General features: G+C 51.3%; 7 protein-coding genes across 7 annotated transcripts; 6 read left to right on the top strand and 1 right to left on the bottom strand.

The window, feature by feature from the left end:
• Positions 1-552: 552 nt before the first annotated feature.
• Positions 553-4,438, top strand: N7509_009319 (serine/threonine-protein kinase; the record flags this gene model as incomplete). Its single annotated transcript, XM_056633956.1, has 3 exons — positions 553-577; positions 991-1,138; positions 1,219-4,438. 3 exons carry the CDS (start codon positions 553-555, stop codon positions 4,436-4,438), a joined length of 3,393 nt encoding a protein of 1,130 aa, XP_056484576.1.
• A 1,792-nt stretch (positions 4,439-6,230) lies between these two features.
• On the top strand, positions 6,231-8,435 carry N7509_009318 (F-box domain protein; the record flags this gene model as incomplete). Its single annotated transcript, XM_056633955.1, has 1 exon — positions 6,231-8,435. The coding sequence occupies one exon, from the start codon at positions 6,231-6,233 to the stop codon at positions 8,433-8,435; it is 2,205 nt and encodes a 734-aa protein (XP_056484575.1).
• A 529-nt stretch (positions 8,436-8,964) lies between these two features.
• On the bottom strand, positions 8,965-10,089 carry N7509_009317 (Efg1 domain-containing protein; the record flags this gene model as incomplete). The annotated part of the gene is made up of 2 exons (XM_056633954.1): positions 8,965-9,593; positions 9,678-10,089. The coding sequence occupies 2 exons, from the start codon at positions 10,087-10,089 to the stop codon at positions 8,965-8,967; spliced, it is 1,041 nt and encodes a 346-aa protein (XP_056484574.1).
• A 565-nt stretch (positions 10,090-10,654) lies between these two features.
• N7509_009316 (uncharacterized protein) lies at positions 10,655-13,734 on the top strand (the record flags this gene model as incomplete). Its single annotated transcript, XM_056633953.1, has 4 exons — positions 10,655-11,204; positions 11,280-12,260; positions 12,313-12,405; positions 12,464-13,734. 4 exons carry the CDS (start codon positions 10,655-10,657, stop codon positions 13,732-13,734), a joined length of 2,895 nt encoding a protein of 964 aa, XP_056484573.1.
• A 632-nt stretch (positions 13,735-14,366) lies between these two features.
• N7509_009315 (tRNA 2'-phosphotransferase) lies at positions 14,367-15,469 on the top strand (the record flags this gene model as incomplete). The annotated part of the gene is made up of 2 exons (XM_056633952.1): positions 14,367-14,525; positions 14,600-15,469. 2 exons carry the CDS (start codon positions 14,367-14,369, stop codon positions 15,467-15,469), a joined length of 1,029 nt encoding a protein of 342 aa, XP_056484572.1.
• A 977-nt stretch (positions 15,470-16,446) lies between these two features.
• N7509_009314 (uncharacterized protein) lies at positions 16,447-17,160 on the top strand (the record flags this gene model as incomplete). Its single annotated transcript, XM_056633951.1, has 3 exons — positions 16,447-16,516; positions 16,675-16,944; positions 17,006-17,160. The coding sequence occupies 3 exons, from the start codon at positions 16,447-16,449 to the stop codon at positions 17,158-17,160; spliced, it is 495 nt and encodes a 164-aa protein (XP_056484571.1).
• Positions 17,161-18,115: 955 nt separating this feature from the next.
• Positions 18,116-19,160, top strand: N7509_009313 (intradiol ring-cleavage dioxygenase; the record flags this gene model as incomplete). Its single annotated transcript, XM_056633950.1, has 4 exons — positions 18,116-18,363; positions 18,425-18,789; positions 18,851-18,918; positions 18,978-19,160. 4 exons carry the CDS (start codon positions 18,116-18,118, stop codon positions 19,158-19,160), a joined length of 864 nt encoding a protein of 287 aa, XP_056484570.1.
• Positions 19,161-19,243: the final 83 nt, after the last annotated feature.

The following is a 19,243-nucleotide window of genomic DNA, read 5'->3' as shown; positions in this document are numbered from 1 at the left end:
GTACGTGGTAACATGGGGGGATATTCTTCTCGCGCTATTCAAATATCTGCCCAAGTGGAAAAAAAAGGCTTCATAGTCAAGGTGACTGCCGTGCCGATCGGTAGATCTCTATTAGAGGTAAAATCCTGACCCTCTTTCCTCCATATAATTTTTCCATTTTACACACGGGGGGGGGACGAGGCCATCTCGCTCATTACATCACCCCCGCCCCTTTCCCTTTTTCTCTTTCTCCCCACCGAAAGAACCCCCCCCCCCCACCGCTGTATTCCACGCATCCTTTTTCTCTTCTCTTCTCCTTCTCCTTCTCCCTCGAGAGAGAGAAAGAGAAAAAGAAGAAAAGAGCCCCAGCTCATCGCGCTCTCCTCTCGTCCGCGACGCCACATATGCTGGGCGCATTTCGAGGCAGCTGCCCTCTCATCGACCCGCCCCGCTGACTCGAGCGAATGACCGTTCCCTTCCCTTCCCCTTCCATGTCGCATTCGACTCGTCGCTCCTCTTGAGCCTCGTCTACCCTTGTCCCCCTGGCTTGGGATCTTTCCGAGTCTGAAGAGAATGGGGGCGGCATACAACCCCGATGGTAAGTCATGCGCTGCCTTTTTTCTGGCGGTTTCACATGTCATGCGAAGGTAAGAGAGAGAGGGGGGAAGTTGAGTACGAGTATCGTCGCGAGGAACAGGTGCCTTGTTCCCCACAGGCCACCGGGAAGCAAACAAGCAACTCAAAAGCTCGGAGGAAATGAGACTCTTGGGTGAATGATTTCCTCACGGGTTTTCTGAGCCATAAAAAAATGAATCAAATGTCAGAGAAGAGACCAATACAGAGTTTGCATGCTTCGGGACGCATCTGACCCGCGGAGATCGACCTTCTTTCCCCCCTTCCCGCATCACTTGAGGATATCACATTTGCTGGAACTCTCTCGTGGCATGGAATTTGCGACCTGCATCGTGATGAAGTAATAACCGGCGCAGCATGCTGATCTTCTTTATCTAGGCGAACCGAGTCCTCTGTCGTCGCCGTTGGGTCCGCTCTCCGAATCTCCCGAGTCGGAGTCGGGTATTCACAAACTTTCATTGTACACAGACCAACCGATGAGAAGCTCGGTGGACAGTCTCTCGTCAGGATATGACCCTCTTTCAAGGTCCGTTCTTGTTTTCCCCCCCTTCCTTCTACCCCTCCATGCGGCATGTTAAGAGACTGACGTATTCACCGCATCTTCAGTAGATCTCCGCTGTTCGAGAACGAGCATGGACTTGGCCCAACCGGTCTGGATCGTATACGGCATCAGCCTTCACGGGTACTGACGCTTCCAAACCTGTCAACTTCGTCGTTGGCTCCGATGACTACCTCGCGTACCTCCCCGTCTCCCCGCTCGAGATCTTCATCCCGTGCACAAACCGGCCGTATGTCCATGAGCCAGGCCTTTGGAGATCTCGAAGATCTCCACCGGTTCCCTTTGGAATCGTTACACTCTTTTTCCTTCGCACAACAATCAGAAGAGCTTCTCCACAGCCGACAAAACATTCTTAAGAGATCGATTGATTTCATGCGCGACCGCATGGGATGGGCCGCCAACCACCCAGGACTCGCCTACGCCCAGGCAAACGCCAGCGGTGATTCGGACTTGCAGAGTATGATGGACCTTTTGACCCGGGCCAACGTTTTAGAGGAAGAGCGAGCCAATGCGCGAGCTCCCCTTACAGGCCCTGCGGATTTCAATGGTGACAACATTTTCGAGAAAGCCTTTTCAGACCATGGTTCTCCCCCGGCAACTAGAGATGCTTTCCAGGATATGCCACTTCCCCCCGGGTCACAGGCATCTAGCAATTCTCAAGTTCTCAGCCCCATCCCAAGCGACCGCATCCCGCAATCCAGGAAGGACTTGATATCGGCTCCGACATCCCGGCGCGTAAGCTTAAAACGTACATACACGGATCTCAACTCTGCGTCGCTCAAAAGCAAGCTGATGGAAACTCTAGCGCAACCATATTCGTCCGTGGATCCTTTCGCTTCTCTTGGTTCATCGACCGCTGGGTTGGGATTCCCCATGCCGGCCTTGCATACCCATAGCAGCAAATGGACCCCCGTTTCCCAGGCCGTTTTCCGGACTGAAGCCCAGGCGCCATGGACTATCATTGCAGCTAATGATCTCTCATGCCTTGTATTTGGAGTCACACAGTCCGAGGTCCGTCGACTGAGTATCCTAGAGGTTGTACAGACAGAGCACAGGCAGTGGCTCGAAGCCAAGCTTAAAGACCCCAGTACTGATGCTGCTGCCCGCACGCCACTCCAAGCGGAAAGGCCCAACATCCGAGCAGTTAATCCAAAGTACCGGGGTCTGGGGAATGGAGTGACGGCGCAATTACTTAGTAAACCCTCCTCGCGCGAGAAATCCCGGAGAGCACAGACCGATGATGGATATGGTTCAAGCAAGAGGAATCCTCGCAATCCCAACCACCCAGCAAACAAATCGCGCGGCGTTTTATTATGTGGCGACGTTGTTCCGATCCAGAAGCGCAACGGCACTAAGGGCTCCGCTAGCGTTTGGGTAATGGAGAAGCGGGGTGGCCTGATCTGGGTGCTTGAGGAGATTACAGAGAACATTGCGTCTGTCCGCTGTGATGAGTCTTGGAATGTTGTTGACACCAAAGGAGACGTTGACAAGATTTGGGGTTCGCATGTAGTCAGAGCGGGCCAGTCGATAACTGAGCTTCTGCCTCGTCTGCCATCGGAGTCCCTCAATACTTCGCTCGAAAAGGGGCTTGCCAAAATCGTGGAGTTGAAGCACTTCGCCGCGCTTACTTCGGCCGGCGTCTGCATTCCCGTGACAGTGGCCCGATCAGAAGAGAACCGTACTTTGCAAGTATCGAGTTTCCCGCATGTCGCAGGAATGATGGTGCTTTCTTCTTCTACATTGAATGTGATCAGCTCGAACTCGGTATTTTCATCGGCTCTTTTTGGCCAGGAACGCCCCGAAGGACACCATATCACAGAACTGGTCCCAGGATTTGACGAGATTCTGGATGTTTTAACCGAAGAAGACAATGTGCCATTGGTCGATGGCATCGTGATCCCTGAACATAGCTTCCGTCGGGCGCGAACCCTGTCCATTTTGCGCGACGGAAAGGCGAACGCCGCATCTGTCTTCACAGAGCCCAGTGGCTTGCTGGCAAAGCACCGGGACGGCTCCACGATCGTGGTTGACATACAATTGCGGGTGGTCAATAGCGGCACTTTCTTCTCCAAGGAACAAGTAGAGAGGATTGAAGAGCGCTCAAGCGACTCGGAGGACAGCGATGATACAGTGGCGGTCACCGAGCTGGTATATGCCCTGTGGATCACATACTCGCGACAACTACACGCCGCGGGCGCCGCAGCCAACCTCTCATCATCCTCGCTGCCGAGCTCAAAGCCAAGCTCCCCAACGACCAAACCTTCAACAGAAGATTCAGCAACGACTTCCACCGAGAAGACAAACTCCGCCACTGTCAATACCGCCGTGGAAGTTCAGGCCCCGAGCTCAACTCTCAGTCAGCAGCTCAGTGAAGCGGCATCGCAGCCTCTCACGGACCGCCCGGTTCAACCTGTACCCGAAGTCAACTCTAATGCCAAGAAGGAAGCCCCGCAGAAACGCACCATCGATGACTATGTTATTCTCGAAGAAATGGGTCAAGGTGCCTATGGACAGGTGAAGTTAGCCCGTCTGAAGAAACAACCCAACAAGAAGATGGTGTTGAAATATGTCACGAAAAAGCGGATCTTGGTGGATACCTGGACAAGGGATCGCCGACTCGGAACCGTGCCCCTTGAGATCCACGTTCTGGACTTTCTTCGTCGGGATGGCTATAAGCATCCAAACATTGTGGAGATGGATGGCTTCTTTGAGGATGATGTCAACTATTACATTGAGATGGTCCCCCATGGACTTCCGGGGATGGACCTTTTCGATTATATCGAACTCAAGGCCAACATGGACGAATCGGAATGTCGAAACATATTCAAGCAGGTGGTCGACGCCATCCACCATTTACATACCAAGGCATTGGTGGTCCATCGCGACATCAAGGATGAGAACGTGGTTCTTGATGGCGAGGGACGGATCAAGTTGATCGACTTCGGCAGCGCAGCTTATATTAAGAACGGTCCCTTTGATGTCTTTGTGGGCACGATCGACTATGCCGCCCCGGAGGTGTTGCAAGGGAAGTCATACCGAGGCAAGGAACAAGACATATGGGCCCTGGGCATCCTGCTGTACACAATTGTGTATAAAGAGAACCCATTCTATAATGTTGATGAAATCCTCGACCACCCACTTCGCATCCCTTTCCTCCCATTTTCGGAAGAGTGCATCGATCTGATCCGCAAGATGCTGGACCGCGACGTCGACAATCGACTGACCATCACGGAAATTGTCGATCACCCTTGGATGACGGCGACTTGAAACCGAATCTTGCACTTACTTTTGCTCTTGCTCCTGCACGCTCTCACGCCAGTGTCATGACCAGCAAATAAATTTAAAAAACACACACGATACCCCACGACGTTTTGCTTGAACCATTGAATATCATGAATATCATGGACGAAGGAGAGAGGGGGAGGAGTGATTATTTTTTTTTTCTTTTTTCCTTTTTCTCTTTTTTTGGGGGGTGTTTATTTCTGTGTATCTCAGATGGGGTTGGAAATTGGGGGCATTGCACAAAAAAAATCTAACTGTCTCTAATGCATTTTGTCATGGCAGTGTGTGTTTGTGTCGCATTTTGCTTTTTGGACACCCTACTTGCATCACACCACATTTTTTTATTTATACATTTTTTTTGGCTTTCCCACAATCATGTCTGTACTTAGATCACACACATCAACAATCTAGATGCATTCTCACCATGTGGTAGTGGATTCAACCGATTTAATCTAGGTATAGCGTGTGTGGGGGATACTACTAGTAGGTGACGGGCTCCTTGGCAAAATTGGTCTAGTTTCATTTAAGAGTCTGGAGATAGTCTGGAGTAGTTTAGCGCGGTCAACTGTAAGTTGATGGCCACCCTTGTCCCGTCGCTACGCCGCACTGGCACTGGCACTTCAGTCTTTGGTTGTATCTGACGGTGGTAGCCGTGTATATGTCTCGGCTAGTTTGGGTCTCTTGGGCCGTCTTTTGCGCCAGAGACCATTCGAATTGACCTCTGGATTTCGCCTTCGCCTCCACCTCCACTTCCATCACTTCCACCGAGACAAGTGGAATGGATATCTCTTGTCCCACGGATCGCGCCATGCCCCCCCCCCCGCACCACAAGAAAACGCCCCTCTTCCCTCTTCCCTACCATTCCCCCGCTTGGGCGATGGCGACGTGGGTGCCCTCAGGAACGGGAAACTGAATGTCCACTAGACTAAACTATGTCGTTGAAAAAGGTAAAAAGAGGAGGCTGACCCAGATTGAGGAGACCAGTCAAGGCGTCGTCAGCCGATGGGGTCGTGTGCCACCCTGTCACCCTGTGCTGTATGTGTGTACTGGGTGTAGGTAAGTGCGTTATTTTCTTCTAGAATGGTGGAAGTGGGTTGGTCTAGGCGGGGCAAAGGCGATAAGCCGGATGGTCCCATTTGTTCTATCTGGTACATCCAATGTGCTGGATGGCTCTACCTTTTGAAAGGTACTTGACGTATCCCCATACCAATCAGAGTACTAGTACAAGTTGTCCTCTGTCCTCTCTGTAGTAATCGCAGTACCTGAGCAGAGGGTACGAGTATGCTCGGTGTGCCGACTGGAATGTCACGGGTACTTTCTCTCTCTTTCTCTCTGCTCCCCTAGTCTTTCTCCCTCCTTCTACTCTCACGTCTCTCTCTTCATCCTCCTTCGTTTTCTTCAATACTTCCAATAGCCACCCACCCCCTCCATCGGACACCCGGACGCCCTCGGCACCTTCACTTTGAGCCGGTCCAAGTGCCGGTGGTCGAAGTCGGTGAGTGCCACGGTTGAAACGGCCGACAGCCCCCGAGTTCCAGTCTGCTCCGCGTCCTCGACTTCTTTCAAGGCGTTCCTCCTTTGCTTTGCTTTTGCTTTGCATCTGAAGAGACTCCCCTCCCGCGACCGACTGGATGATCACGAACCGGCACCACTATGACCATCTAACTACAAGTCGATTCCTTGGTGCTCCCTCAACTCCCCTTCCCGCAGTAGCGGCCTTCTTTGTTCTCTCCCCATGAATTTCATCGTATCTACTTCCTCCTCCCCCGATTCCACCATGGCCACCCAAATGGCCGACGAGATCATGCCTTCTTCCGAAAACACCCCAGGGTCTCCCACCTCCTCCACGGGTCAGATCCCACTCGAACAACCACAGAAATTAAAGGGTCGCAAGAAATTCTTGCAGAATCTCCAGCGCATGTCGTCTAGTCCGACGTTGACCCGCCGCGGCCGATCTGCATCCACCGGTTATCGGCGGGACCACAAGGCCTCCTTATCGTGTGTCTCGTTATCGTCCACTGCATACTCTCCATGCCTGGGCAATGAGAGCAGTTCACAACTGTATGGAGGTCTCAACCCCCGACCGGCCACCCCGGGCTACGCCGGACCGTCGGGTGACCCCCAAGGCATCAACAATCGAATTCGTCTGGTCGGCACAGACTCCCCCATCACTTCCCAACCACGCACGATTCCTTTGCCATTCGACGTACGACCTGTTTCGAGCGGTTCGCCTCGCAGTCTCACCCCTGATGGTGCGAAGGAGGAGACAGAGGCAGAGACAGAAATAGCGGTGCCAGAGCCGCGGTTGGTCAGAGAGCTGGACTTCTGGGGCGAACTACCCCAAGAGCTGAAGGTTGAGGTCTTTCGCTACCTCGACCCTCGCGAAATCGTCCGATGTTCTGCTGTATCGAAGTCATGGAATGCCATGTGCTTTGACGGGCAGCTGTGGTCAAAGGTTGACACAACTGAGTTTTACCAGCGAATCCCGGGTGATATTCTGGTAAAGCTGATCACGTCGGGTGGTCCCTTCGTACGGGATCTCAACTTGAGAGGCTGTGCTCAGATGCGGGATAAGTGGTCTTCGGAGGGCGAGCGTATCTCCGACCTGTGCCGAAATGTGGTTAACTTTTCGCTCGAGGGTTGTCGCATTGATAGAATATCGATGCATCATTTCCTGACTCGCAACCCGCGTCTAAGATACATCAACATCTCGGGCTTGAACAGCGTAACAAATCACGCAATGAAGGTCATCGCGCAATCCTGCCCAGAGCTCGAATCTTTCAATATCTCGTTTTGCAAACACGTCAAGACCATTGCGCTTCTTCAAGTGGTCCAGGCCTGCCAACAGCTTAAGGATCTCCGTGCAAGCGAGATCCAAGGTTTTGATGACGAGGACTTCATGCTGGCTCTGTATGAACGAAATACATTGGATCGACTGGTCATGAGTCGCACCGATCTAAACGATGAGAGTTTGAAGGTCCTGATGCATGGTGTCAATCCAACAATCGACGTTCTCACTGATCGACCGATTGTCCCTCCACGTCGTTTTCGCCATCTCGATGTTCACCACTGTCACGACTTGACTGATAGTGGGCTTAAGAGTTTAGCACATAACGTCCCTGACCTGGAGGGTTTACAAGTTTCGCAGTGTCCGGAACTAACCGATGATTCGGTCATCGAGGTGATTCGCACAACACCCAAGCTTTCACATCTGGAATTGGAGGACCTTGAAAATCTGACCAACTTGACTTTGACTGAACTTGCCAAGTCAGCCCCCAAGCTCGAGCATTTGAACATCAGCTACTGCGAAAGCCTTGGCGACACTGGCATGTTGCAGGTCATGAAGAGCTGCCCCAAGCTTCGCTCCGTCGAGATGGATAATACGCGAGTGTCAGATCTAACCCTGATGGAAGCCAGTTACCGGGTCCGCAGGCGTGGCTACGGCGAAGAAATTCCCAAGGTTGGATTACGCCTTGTTGTGTTCGACTGTGCCAACGTCACCTGGGCTGGCGTGAGAGAAGTACTCTCCAGCAACGCCTACCTTCCCCGAGTTCGCAAACCAGTATCGGCGGTAGTTACGGTCACCCAAACTTCGGAAGATGATTCGTCCCCCACAACCACTGCCTTTGTTACTCCGAGCTCGACTCCGCCTCCAGTAGCCACCTACCCTAGCGAGATTATCCAACTCAAGTGCTTTTACGGTTGGCAGATGACAGTCGACGAACACACAAAGCGTGTCAAGCGTGGCGATCTTGCCGCGGCAAGTCGTTTGGACCGCAAATGGACCGATTACATGATGGCCACAGAAGAAGCTGGAGCGGCGGGTGCAGGTGCTCGACGGAGAAGACGCCGGGCCCGCGAAGCAGAGCGATTGTACAATGCCGATGACTCTGAGGAAGAGAGTTACGGTATTGGTTTGTCTGCTCTGGGTGGTACTCGTCGTCGCCGCGCCCAAAGCGGCAGTAGCTGCACAGTGATGTAGCGCGATTCTTGACCATGGAACGACATGCAATGACTCCGGTCCTCGAGTCACTCAACTTCCAGCCAATCCCTTTTTCTGCGAATAACGATGCCAGCGCTGGATCGCTGGCCACGTCGACAGAACTCAAATATTATGAGACATGCATGAGACGATTTCACTTTCTCGATGGGTATTGTTTCTCGATGAAACACAATTACTACGCTCATCTTTTACCCCCTCTTTCGAGCCAATTTCTATCTTTTTTTTTTTTTTCTCGGCCTTTTGCAACCATCTTGCTCATGACTTTGATTCATTTTAGCATACTAGAATGGCGAGGATATCGGAGTTTCTCTATTATTTCTTTCCCCCGCTCTAGTCTGCGAGATATCTTTTGAATTGAATCCAAATTCAATTCTCATAGTCATACTACATTTCTACCATCGTACTCTTTCGATTAAAAATCCTTTTGATATTGGGCTGCGTTTCATGCAATGCTACATGGGATATCAGGCAGAAGATAAAAGAAACAAATGAGAACCGTACAAACGCATTACTCGAAGAAACCGCCATCACTCTCGTTGCCATCAGCAGGCGCGGCTACATGGTGGTAACCCTTGCCTTGTCCCCGTTGGTGTTCGCGTTGACCCAGCTGGTCACGCTTGTAGGCACGTCGTTCCCTCCTCGAAGCGAACTCGGGCTCCGGCTCTTCTTCCTTTGGCTCTTGCTTCGTTGTCTTCTTCGTCTTCTTGTCGTCTGCACCCGAAGTCGATTTCGACTTCTTGGCCGGAGCGGGGGCCGGTTTGGCGACGGGCTTAGTGGCGGGCTTGCCATCGAATCCAATGTTCAGTTTGCCCTCACGGAGAGAGTCAAGGGTCTTCTCCTTCATGCATTTCTCAACAACGGACCAAAGAGCCGGCTTCTCTCCCTCCGGCAGGTCCTTCTTGTTCTTGCTATCGGACTCGGACCCCGATTCGGCACCTGCATCGTCCGAGGTCTTACCCTTCGACTTGGGGTAGAGCGAGATGTATTTTTCGGTGAGGGGGTAGTAGATGGTGTAGTTGAGGTTGACCTGGGCGGCATGGATCTTGCGCTCGAGAGATTTCTTCTTCTTGGAATCGAGTTTGTCGTCCTTCTCGTGGCGGAGGAGGCGGTTTAATTGTTTATTCGCGGTCTTGCGGTCTGCGTTTAGGGTAAAAAAACGATTAGTTATGTATCCAACAAAACAGACACACGTAGTACCCGGAAGCTTTTCATAAAACATACCGAGGAATCGCACAAAGTGGTATTTGCTGATCATAGACGACCGTTCTCGCCGCGCCGTCTCCTCAGCGAGATCCTCTTCATAACCCGCCAACGCACGCTCTTGCACAATGCGAGCATCGGCCGGCAGATTCTGCTTATTGAGGAGACGCTTCACGTCCCGGATACGCTTCTTCAAATCATTGATAGAAGGGTATTCCTTCTCCTCCCGTGGTGCTGCAGATTTGCCCTTGGGTTTGTGGGTAGATTTAGTCCGCTTCTCGTCACCACTGCCAGCATCCTCCATTTGAATGTCTTCGTCGTCGCTGTCTGCGGCCTTCCGGCTTTGCTTTTTCCGAGGCGCGGAAGATTCCTCTGGCCCGTCACGGCCTTTGCGCTTTGAGGAGCTGCGTTCACGGCGAATATCTAGTGACATTGTGGTGTGGTCTGGTTGCTACTGATGGAGCAGATAATCATTCCATTCCAACTCGCAAAAAAAAAGTAGATAGGCGCGGAGGTTGGGCTGACCGCCTGATCTTCCGCTGTGGGGACCGCTTTTTTGCTGACTCATCTAAATCGAGTTCAGCGAATATAGATGAAACATGAATGCATACTGGAAATGTCCTGCGGAATATGGCTGTGTACAAATACACTGGAAGCTCTGTGCTAATAGTACTCGTTTGAAATAGCGAAACTCTACGAATAATGATAGTGTAAATCCTGTACTAAGAAGGACAACGATATGTGTATACCTCGGCAACGGATAATCTATTCACCGGTTAACTGCCTGAATACTGAGGCGTCAATCTGAACTCCCCCCAGATTGGGCAGCCAATGAGCAGCAGGCCGGTTCGCATGACGATAATACCGCGTCCCCTCGTCCCCTCACGACAGCTACATCCCGCACTGACAGCTTCTCCCATTGCGTTACAAGACACCAAACTGAGGCTACGGCCTCTCCAAAAGCTCGATCGCCCATTTCTGAGTGAGACTTTGGCACAATGGAGTCCGCAATTCGATGGTCCCCGAGCTCAACCGCAGCGGAGCAGCGATTCCTCTCCGTCGATGTCACAGGCAAATCGTTTCGTCTCTGCAGAGTCACAGGGTTCGATAGCAAGAACGTCCGTCATGAAGTCGTCTCAACCTTGACCAATACCCCTTCTTTCCGCGCCTTCGATTGGTCCACCTCCAACGAGAACCTCATTGCCGTCGGCCAGTCGTCTGGCGAAGCTACGATCCTACGGTTAGACGCCGATCCCAAAGAATCGCTATCATTTCCAGTTCGAAACCAGCGCTACTGCAATGCAGTCGCTTTCAGTACACATGGATTGGTAGCTTCTGGTCTTGATCGCGTGCGCAATGATTTCTGCTTGAACATCTGGGATGTGAATCAGCGGCTGGGTCCTTCGGGGGGTAGTAGAGGGTTTCCTGAACCGCTGAGAAAGTTGGCCAGCTCGGAGCCCATCACCAGTATCAAGTTCTTTCGAGATCAGCCGGATACATTGGTAACCGGAGTAAAAGGCCAATTCGTCCGGATCTATGATCTCAGAGGTTAGTATCACCTGTCCATAAGAGGATGCTGGCAATTTAGATGGATATATGGACTAATTCGTTTCTCTTATTTAGAGGGACCGGGCAATCCTTCTATACAGTTCCCAACCCGTTGTGTTCACAATTTGGCAATCGACTGGCTGGATGAGAATTATATCGCCTCGTGCACAACTTCAAATGAAAGTACCATCAGCGTGTGGGACCGACGTGTGGGTACCAGGCTGGCTTCTCCAACAGTGGGATCATCGACGAGCAGCCCCGACTCGAACCAGACTGTGGCCTCGCTCCAGTTCAAGAACGTGTTCAACCCCAAGGCATCCATCTGGAGTTTACGATTCTCCAAGACGAATCGCGGCTGCCTGGGAGCACTATCCAACACTGGGCACTTCAAAACCTTCGACATCGCGAAGGATCATTTATCTGAGGAGTTCCGTTCTTCAATTGACGAAACCCTAGGACAGGGCTCTTTTAAGAACTACCCCGAACCAGTCTACACAAAACACGTGCGGGACGTGTGTATGCCGTTCGACCATCCGACTAGAGGCACAAAGGAGAAAGACCGAATGGTTTCGTTTGATTTCTTGAATTTCAGTTTCTCCTCGCAGGCCAGTGCAATTGCATTGGACGGCAAAGGAAACCCCCAAATTGTCACCAGTCGCCCACCTTGCCCGCCAATCGCGGTGTCCTCTCAGAGTGTCTTGGCCTGTGGTGCTCTGACTGGCGATGGTGCGGATTTCAGAACTATCCATCCTCTTTCCGAACACATATCACCTGTATCTGAGCTTGTCGAGGGCATTCGAGCTCGTGTTTTGTCCAGCTCGGGGGTTTCCTCTAATTCCGGAGTTCTGGGCACCGAACCAGTCTTTAGTCGAGAAAATCGGGAGCGGGAATTGTCTCTCGGTACACAAGGCACTCTCCTCACTGCGAAGGAGGCTTTGACTTTGTCCTCACTCAGCCAGTATCGAGCTAAAGAGGGCTACCTTTTTGACGAAGAGCAGAACCAGAAAATTTGGGCAGATGACTCTGCTCTGCGAGACTTATGGGCCTGGGTGAAACGTAAGTGATACAGACGATTGTCTTTGTGGGGAGTTTTCTAATTCCTTTGCAGGGGCTCAGGTCGACTCTTCAGGAACAGCAATGGTGGTCGAAGGAGTCGACATGAATTATATAGGCGTCAGCAGTATCTGGGCCAATGAACTGGGTCGGTCTCCACACCACACTCTTTCTGAAAAATACTGGATTTGCTGACAAGATGACAGGCGACGACTTTGAGCGTCGTCGAATTTCGGCCTCGAATAATCCAAAGGAGATTATCAAACAGCTAGTCGATCAGCTCAATCTCCCAGAGGTCAAGGGCTGTGAAACAGCATTCCCAGAACACCGCCGCCTCTCACTCCGTCTCTGCGGGGCGGCGCAGTCCTACAAAGAACTTGAGGGAAAAGTCAAAACTCTCTCTGCGGAGAGTCAGCATACCAAAGCCGCCGCGCTGGCTATTTTCCAGGATGAGCCCAAACTGGCATATCTTGGGCTGCGTAGCAATCAGCCTACACAAGCTCATAAGCTATTGGCTATGGCTATCGCTGGTGCCGCTGGTGCGACAAAAGGCGACAGCAGCACGGATTGGGAAGAGACATGCGCAGAGATATCCACGGAGCTCACTGATCCATATTCACGCGCGATCCTCGCACTTGTGAGTAAGGGCGACTGGCACGCAGTAATTAAGGAAACCACGCTGCCTTTGAAGTATCGGATCGAAGTCGCACTTCGCTGGTTACCCGACGATGAGTTGACTGTCTATTTGAAAGATGCCACCGCAGAAGCCGTTAAAGAGGGCGATGTTGAAGGAATCGTGCTTACCGGGTTAGGCCACATGGCTATTGAGTTGTTCCAATCGTACATTGACAAGTTCAACGATGTCCAAACACCAGTTCTAGCCATGAGCTATACCGTCCCCAGAATCATCAGCAACGAAACATACATTGCCAGATTCGAAGCCTGGCGCGAGGCTTATCGGCGATCACTGAATTCCTGGAAACTCCAACTCGAACGTGCCCGCTTCGACGTGAACTCTCGTCGCTTCGCAGTAACCGTCGATGGACGCAAACTCGTTCCTCCACCGCCACAGCAGGTCAGCTTGACCTGTAATTACTGCACGCGACCGCTCACTCAACACGACGCCTCATCCCAAATATCTCCATCAGCTACAGGGGAAACTGTGCACTCCACCATCGGCAACCCTCTTGGACCTAGCGCCCTGTCCGGAACAGTCTGTCCTCGTTGCGGTCGGCATATGCCTCGTTGCGGCGTTTGCAATCTTTGGCTGGGGTCACCAGATCCGATGTCCCGCTCTGGTATTGCCGCTGATGCCGAAAATGACGCTCGCAAATCCACGCAGGCCGATATAATGCGGCGGTTCGTTGTGTTTTGCATCAATTGTAATCATGGATTTCACGCACACCACGCGCACGACTGGTTTGCGCGACATCGAGTATGCCCTGTTGCGGAGTGCAACTGCATTTGTGACCGTTGAGCCTTTTATTCTTGATCTTTTTTTTTGGCACTTCCATTGGCTGTTCTCTTGTGGTTGGCTCGACTGGTTGGAGTATGTTTGCTGGTTTCTTTGAAGAAGGGCCGAGGAGTTCAATGCTTGTCTTCGATACCCGATACCCATTTATTAGCATATTCAAGTTGCGCATTTGAGATGACCTTAATCCTTAACATTGTACTTTCGTAAGCTACTACGTATTTAGTTTCGGGGCCATCACTGCATAGCACGAGGCTGTCGGGCCCACCTTGCTTATCGTTATCGTCATCGTCATCATCATCAGCCAAAAGTGCCTCGATCAAGTCTTTTTGGATCACATGTTAAAAGGGTAAATACAACTAATAAAAACAGGGCTGAAAGGTGAGACCGCTATCGTTTCAATGATGATTCCTATTAGAGACCCCGACTCTGGCTCAGAATGAAATGTGGTGAATCACCTCATGAGTCACTTTGACTGGACGGGGCTTTGTTCGGTCTGACGCTGCGAGACGCTCTCGCCGCGCTGCCCCGCCAAACCAATTTAAAGCTCCGCAAGGTTCTCCATCAGCTCCAATTTCGCGCGCACCGCGCTCCAGACCCCACGCCTGCAACTCGGCAGTTTATGTGAGAATATAACTATGCCTGATCAACCAAGAGACAAGGGCAAGCGAGGCCGCGGTGGCCCTGTGTCCCGCGATGTGCAGATTTCCAAGGCGATGAGCTTGCTCTTGCGACATGCTGCTGAGAAGGAGGGACTGAAGATGAATGACCAGGGATATGCAAATGTAGCAGATGTGGTACGTTGGTGCTTGTTCGAAGGCTACATCTCTTCACGTCGAGGCCCCCTGCTTACCTATTGTCTATCATATAGCTTCAATGGAGAAAGCTCAAGTCCATCAAAGTCACCTTCGACGAGGTCCGGCACGCCGTGGGCTCCTCAGACAAGAAACGCTTTGCTCTCCTGCACATTCCCTCAGCCCGGCCAACCGAAACAACAACAGCGGCCACGACCGTCCCCACCACGAGGCCGGGATCAGAACACGAGGCCGCGCAGTCTGCAGCTGAGGCTGATGGTCAGCCTTCTTCCCCTGCGATACTCCAGGCCCCCGTCTCAACTGAAGAGCAGCAAAATGCAACAGAGCAAGCTTTATCCGTAACAGACGCCGATCCCTCCAATTTCCTCATTCGCGCAACTCAAGGACACAGTATCAAAAGCGTGGACGCGGCATCCTTCCTCGAGCCATTATCACTGGATGATGCATCCAAACTTCCAGAAACGGTCGTCCACGGTACATTCCATGGCGCATGGCCCGCTATCCTGCAGTCGGGTGGCCTTCAATGCATGGGTCGTAATCATGTTCACTTTGCAACGGGACCATCCTTGGAGTCTGTTCTCGGGGCGCAGCCGGATGCAGCTGTACAAGGGAAAGGCGAAAAGAAGGTCATTTCGGGCATGCGGTGGGACACCCAGGTACTCATCTATATTGACCTTCGCAAGGCTCTCGCAGCTGGATGTCCTTTCTGGCGCAGTGAGAATAATGTCATTTTGAGCGAAGGCCTTCCCGTCCCGGGTGGCCTCGAGGGTCCTGACGGGCAACCAAAGAGAGTTGTGTCGGTCGATTTCTTTGATGTGGTGGTTGAACGCAAGGCTAGACTTGGAAAGATCTGGGAGCGAGGAGAAACTCTACAGGAGTTACCGGCACATCTCGCTAAAAAGGGAAACCCCAAGGTTAAGCGGTGATAGAATCACAGCCTCGGAATGACAATGCATTGAATGGCATTACTATATGACTATGACCAATGAGAAAAAAGCAACATTACTTCTTTTGTATAAACTCGCGCTACAATGCGCAGGTTGCGGTATTATTCCACTCGGATAGTTTATTATGATTGGCCGATTCGACTGCAGCTAACTATAGATCAGAGCCCGATACAGCCCGGCTATACTTTTAGAGCCAGCGCACCGGGTATATTATCTCTGAGCCTCATGCAGATGGCCATGGTCGCCTGATATAGTCAACGATAGGTCGATCGTCGTGTGTGGGGAAGAGGAGAGCGAATTGCGGGGAAGACGCAATGCACTGCACTGCCAGCACTTCTTGGGCCAACTAGGATCGTCTGATGCCAAGTGGGGATGGCAAGTTCCGAGAAACTGTCGTAGAAGTTCCTAATACCTCGTACTAGCGAGTAATCGTAGATGTCACGCCTGAGACAACTTGCCGGTACCATGGGAGTTGACCGCTTCGTCCCGAAATATGTACGGTCTTCATCCCCTCGTGACTGAATGATTCTATGGCCGACTATTATTAGTGACCTTGAACTATGGAACAGCCTTAGAACACACTAAGGCCCGCCACCATCTCAGGCTAGTGCATTTATGTGTATTAGATCTCACTATACTTGCCCAAGACTCAGCCTCCCGAGTAGAGATCAGTCGTTGTTGTCATAGGCTGACGTTCTAAGACAGCCCCAGGATACTCTACATCTCAGCGTCATCATATTCGTATTCTGCGAGGCTGTCGTCTGTTACCAAAATTATCATGTAGTAGGGGTGTAAACAGCTGCCCAGGTGCATCATGGACGATGTCGAGAGGTATATAAAGGTCTGTAGATTTCCAGAAAAGATATCATTCAGAATCACAAGAAACAACAAATTACCAAACACTCCAACAATCTATCTGTCTTCTCAATAATCTTCCTGATTATCCATCTTTCAAAATGAAATTCTCCGAGATCATCACCTTCTCCGCTGCCCTTGCGACCTCCGCCAGTGCCAGCCCCGCGAAGCGTTCGGCTGCCCGATAACGTCGACATCACCTTCGAGGGTGCTGCCGATGCCTCATTTACTCAGTCCTTCCCTACTGATGGCTCCGATGTTACCATCAGTAAGCTATTACTTGCACATTTGGCTATGATATACTTATAACGAATACTGATCGATCTCAGCAAACGTGCTGAGCATCTCGCACATCACATCCAGCACCAACGGTGTCACTTGCACCTTCGAAGGCGTCGACAACAGTGTGACTTCGCTGAGTGGAGCTGGATCCGTTGATGTCGGCCCTCCTCAGACTCAGGTCTCTGGACACTGCAGCAAGCTGTGGCGCCGTAATGCCCAACCTCAGCGCCGCAACACCGTCTTCGTTACATTCGAGGGTGCTGCTGATGCCGAATTTAGCCAGCACTTCCCTACTGACGGTACTCCCACCAAAATCTGTACGTCCATCCCATGATCTCAGAGACTACTCGCAGATGAGATCAGGACTAACTGCAATAGGGAACCCTCTGAGCATCTCTCATATCCAGATTAACCAGGCCGGTGTCTCTTGCACCTTCAATGGCATTGATAACTCCGTTACCTCTCTCACTGGACCCGCAACTGTTGATGTCGGCCCTCCCCAGACCCAGATTGAGGGTACCTGCCATGCTTAGATTCGCTTGCAAGGAGCTCTTCTTTGACGAAATACGATCCTTTTGATAGCTACTTTTGCCTTTTTGAGGGATGTTTATAAATTATGAAATAGATCTAAACGATCAAAAAGAACAAGGGCAGAGAGAGAGGGAGAGAGAGGGAGGGAGGGAGAGAGCCCTGGTGGTGGACATGAATTATTTGAATAGGTCAGAACTTGAAGGGATAGGAACATAGCTGGAAGCATTATAGAGCTTCGACCACTCCTTAATACTGTTGATATGAATTGATTGCAATCGTTAATATACTAAATTCTGTCTTTTATTCCGTAAGAACTGCCGGGGTAGTATGACTTGAATCCCTAGCTGGGTTCTATACTAGATTTTTTCGGAAGCAGATAGCTCTTTTAATGGGGAGATATACTCCACAGTATTCCAAAGAAGGACATTTTTAAGGGACTTTATTTTCGGGAAATTGATGACAAGGCAATATTTGTAGGAAGATCTAATTAATATCTATTGCCCATAGTAAATCTCACGGAAGAAGATCCGTCACCCGGATTTACCTACTGCAGGGGACATCCGACTGCGGGGGATCGGAAGCGTACTTCAGCCCCGCCTTCCAATGGGCCAACCCCCCCGATCCGATGGCTTTTCAGACCCGACGTCGACATCGAGGAATATCCGACGCCTCTCGCCCCAACCCAATCATGCCACCGCGCCATGGTTATGCGGGGTCACCCTCGAATAAGGATCGATTCGTTGGTCAACGGGCCTCTGGGGCATTACGGAAACTGCTGCTGACGATCCGTTGATTGCCGCTCAAGCAGCAAAAAAAATAAACCCGTCGGATCAGGTGCGCGCAATAAGGCGATCCATATATAATCGTTCGTTAGGGACATTCCTCTCGTCGCGAATCTTACACAGCATATTTTCTAAACTCAAATTTAACAACCCTCCCCCCATAACTATACTCAACATGGCGACACACCGGTTTGACCCCAACTTCACCGACAATGTCATCGGTGCAATGGGTCCTAAGACTTCGCCGCGTCTGCGCCAGCTCATGACCGGCCTTATTCAGCATGTTCATGACTTTGCGCGCGAGAACGAGCTTACCGTGGATGAGTGGATGGCTGGTGTGAAGATGCTGAATTGGGCTGGCCAGATGAGTGACGATAAGCGCAATGAGGGGCAACTCGTTTGCGACGTGATCGGACTGGAGTCGTAAGCATATACAGCTTGGACAAGTTAAAAACTTGAGTTCTCTGACTGACTTGATTTGCAGTCTCGTTGATGAAATTACATTCAAGCTTGCCGATGAAGCCAAAGACGCGCCCACTGCAACCGCGATTCTGGGCCCGTTCTTCCGCGCCGATACCCCATATCGTGAAAATGGCAGCGACATTGTGGTCACCAAGCCCGAGGACGCCGAGATGACTTTCATGCAAGGCCGTGTTATGGACTTTGAGACTAAGAAGCCCCTCGTCGATGCGACGGTCGAGGTGTGGCAGGCTTCCACAAACGGTCTCTACGAGCAACAAGACGACAACCAGATCGAGTTTAACCTGCGTGGCAAGTTTAAGACCGATGCCGATGGGCGTTATTACTTCTACTGCTTGCGACCGACACCTTATCCTGTCCCCGACGATGGTGAAAATACCCCGAAGATGCGAGGTTTACCGCATGGAACATGGACTAACTAGTTGTACAGGACCTGCTGGCAAGATGCTCGAGCTGATGGACCGCCACCCCTTCCGCCCTGCTCACATCCACATTCTTGTAAGCTTCTTCTTGACACGATGCCAGCATCACGATTTACAGGACTAATTATTGAATAGGCTACCCGCGACGGATACCGCCCTCTAACAACTCAGATCTTCGACCGCAAGGACAAATACCTAGACAATGATTCTGTATTCGCCGTCAAAGACTCCCTGGTCGTGGACTTTGTCGAGCGCAAGAATGATCCTCAAGCTGGTCTTGAGCTCAACTACGATGTCAAGCTCGTGAAAGACGCATGAACATAGCGCGCATTGCGTTTGTTGTGAACTTTTGTAATGTCTATATGAAAGCGTTCTCTATATCAGTTTGGATTAAGATTCTT

The sequence above is a fragment of the Penicillium cosmopolitanum genome (assembly GCF_028827165.1).
Source record: "Penicillium cosmopolitanum strain IBT 29677 chromosome Unknown utg000009l:1.0-9042332.0:1.0-9050551.0, whole genome shotgun sequence".
Lineage (NCBI taxonomy): Eukaryota > Fungi > Ascomycota > Eurotiomycetes > Eurotiales > Aspergillaceae > Penicillium > Penicillium cosmopolitanum.
This window is presented reverse-complemented; position numbering and strand designations above follow the sequence as displayed.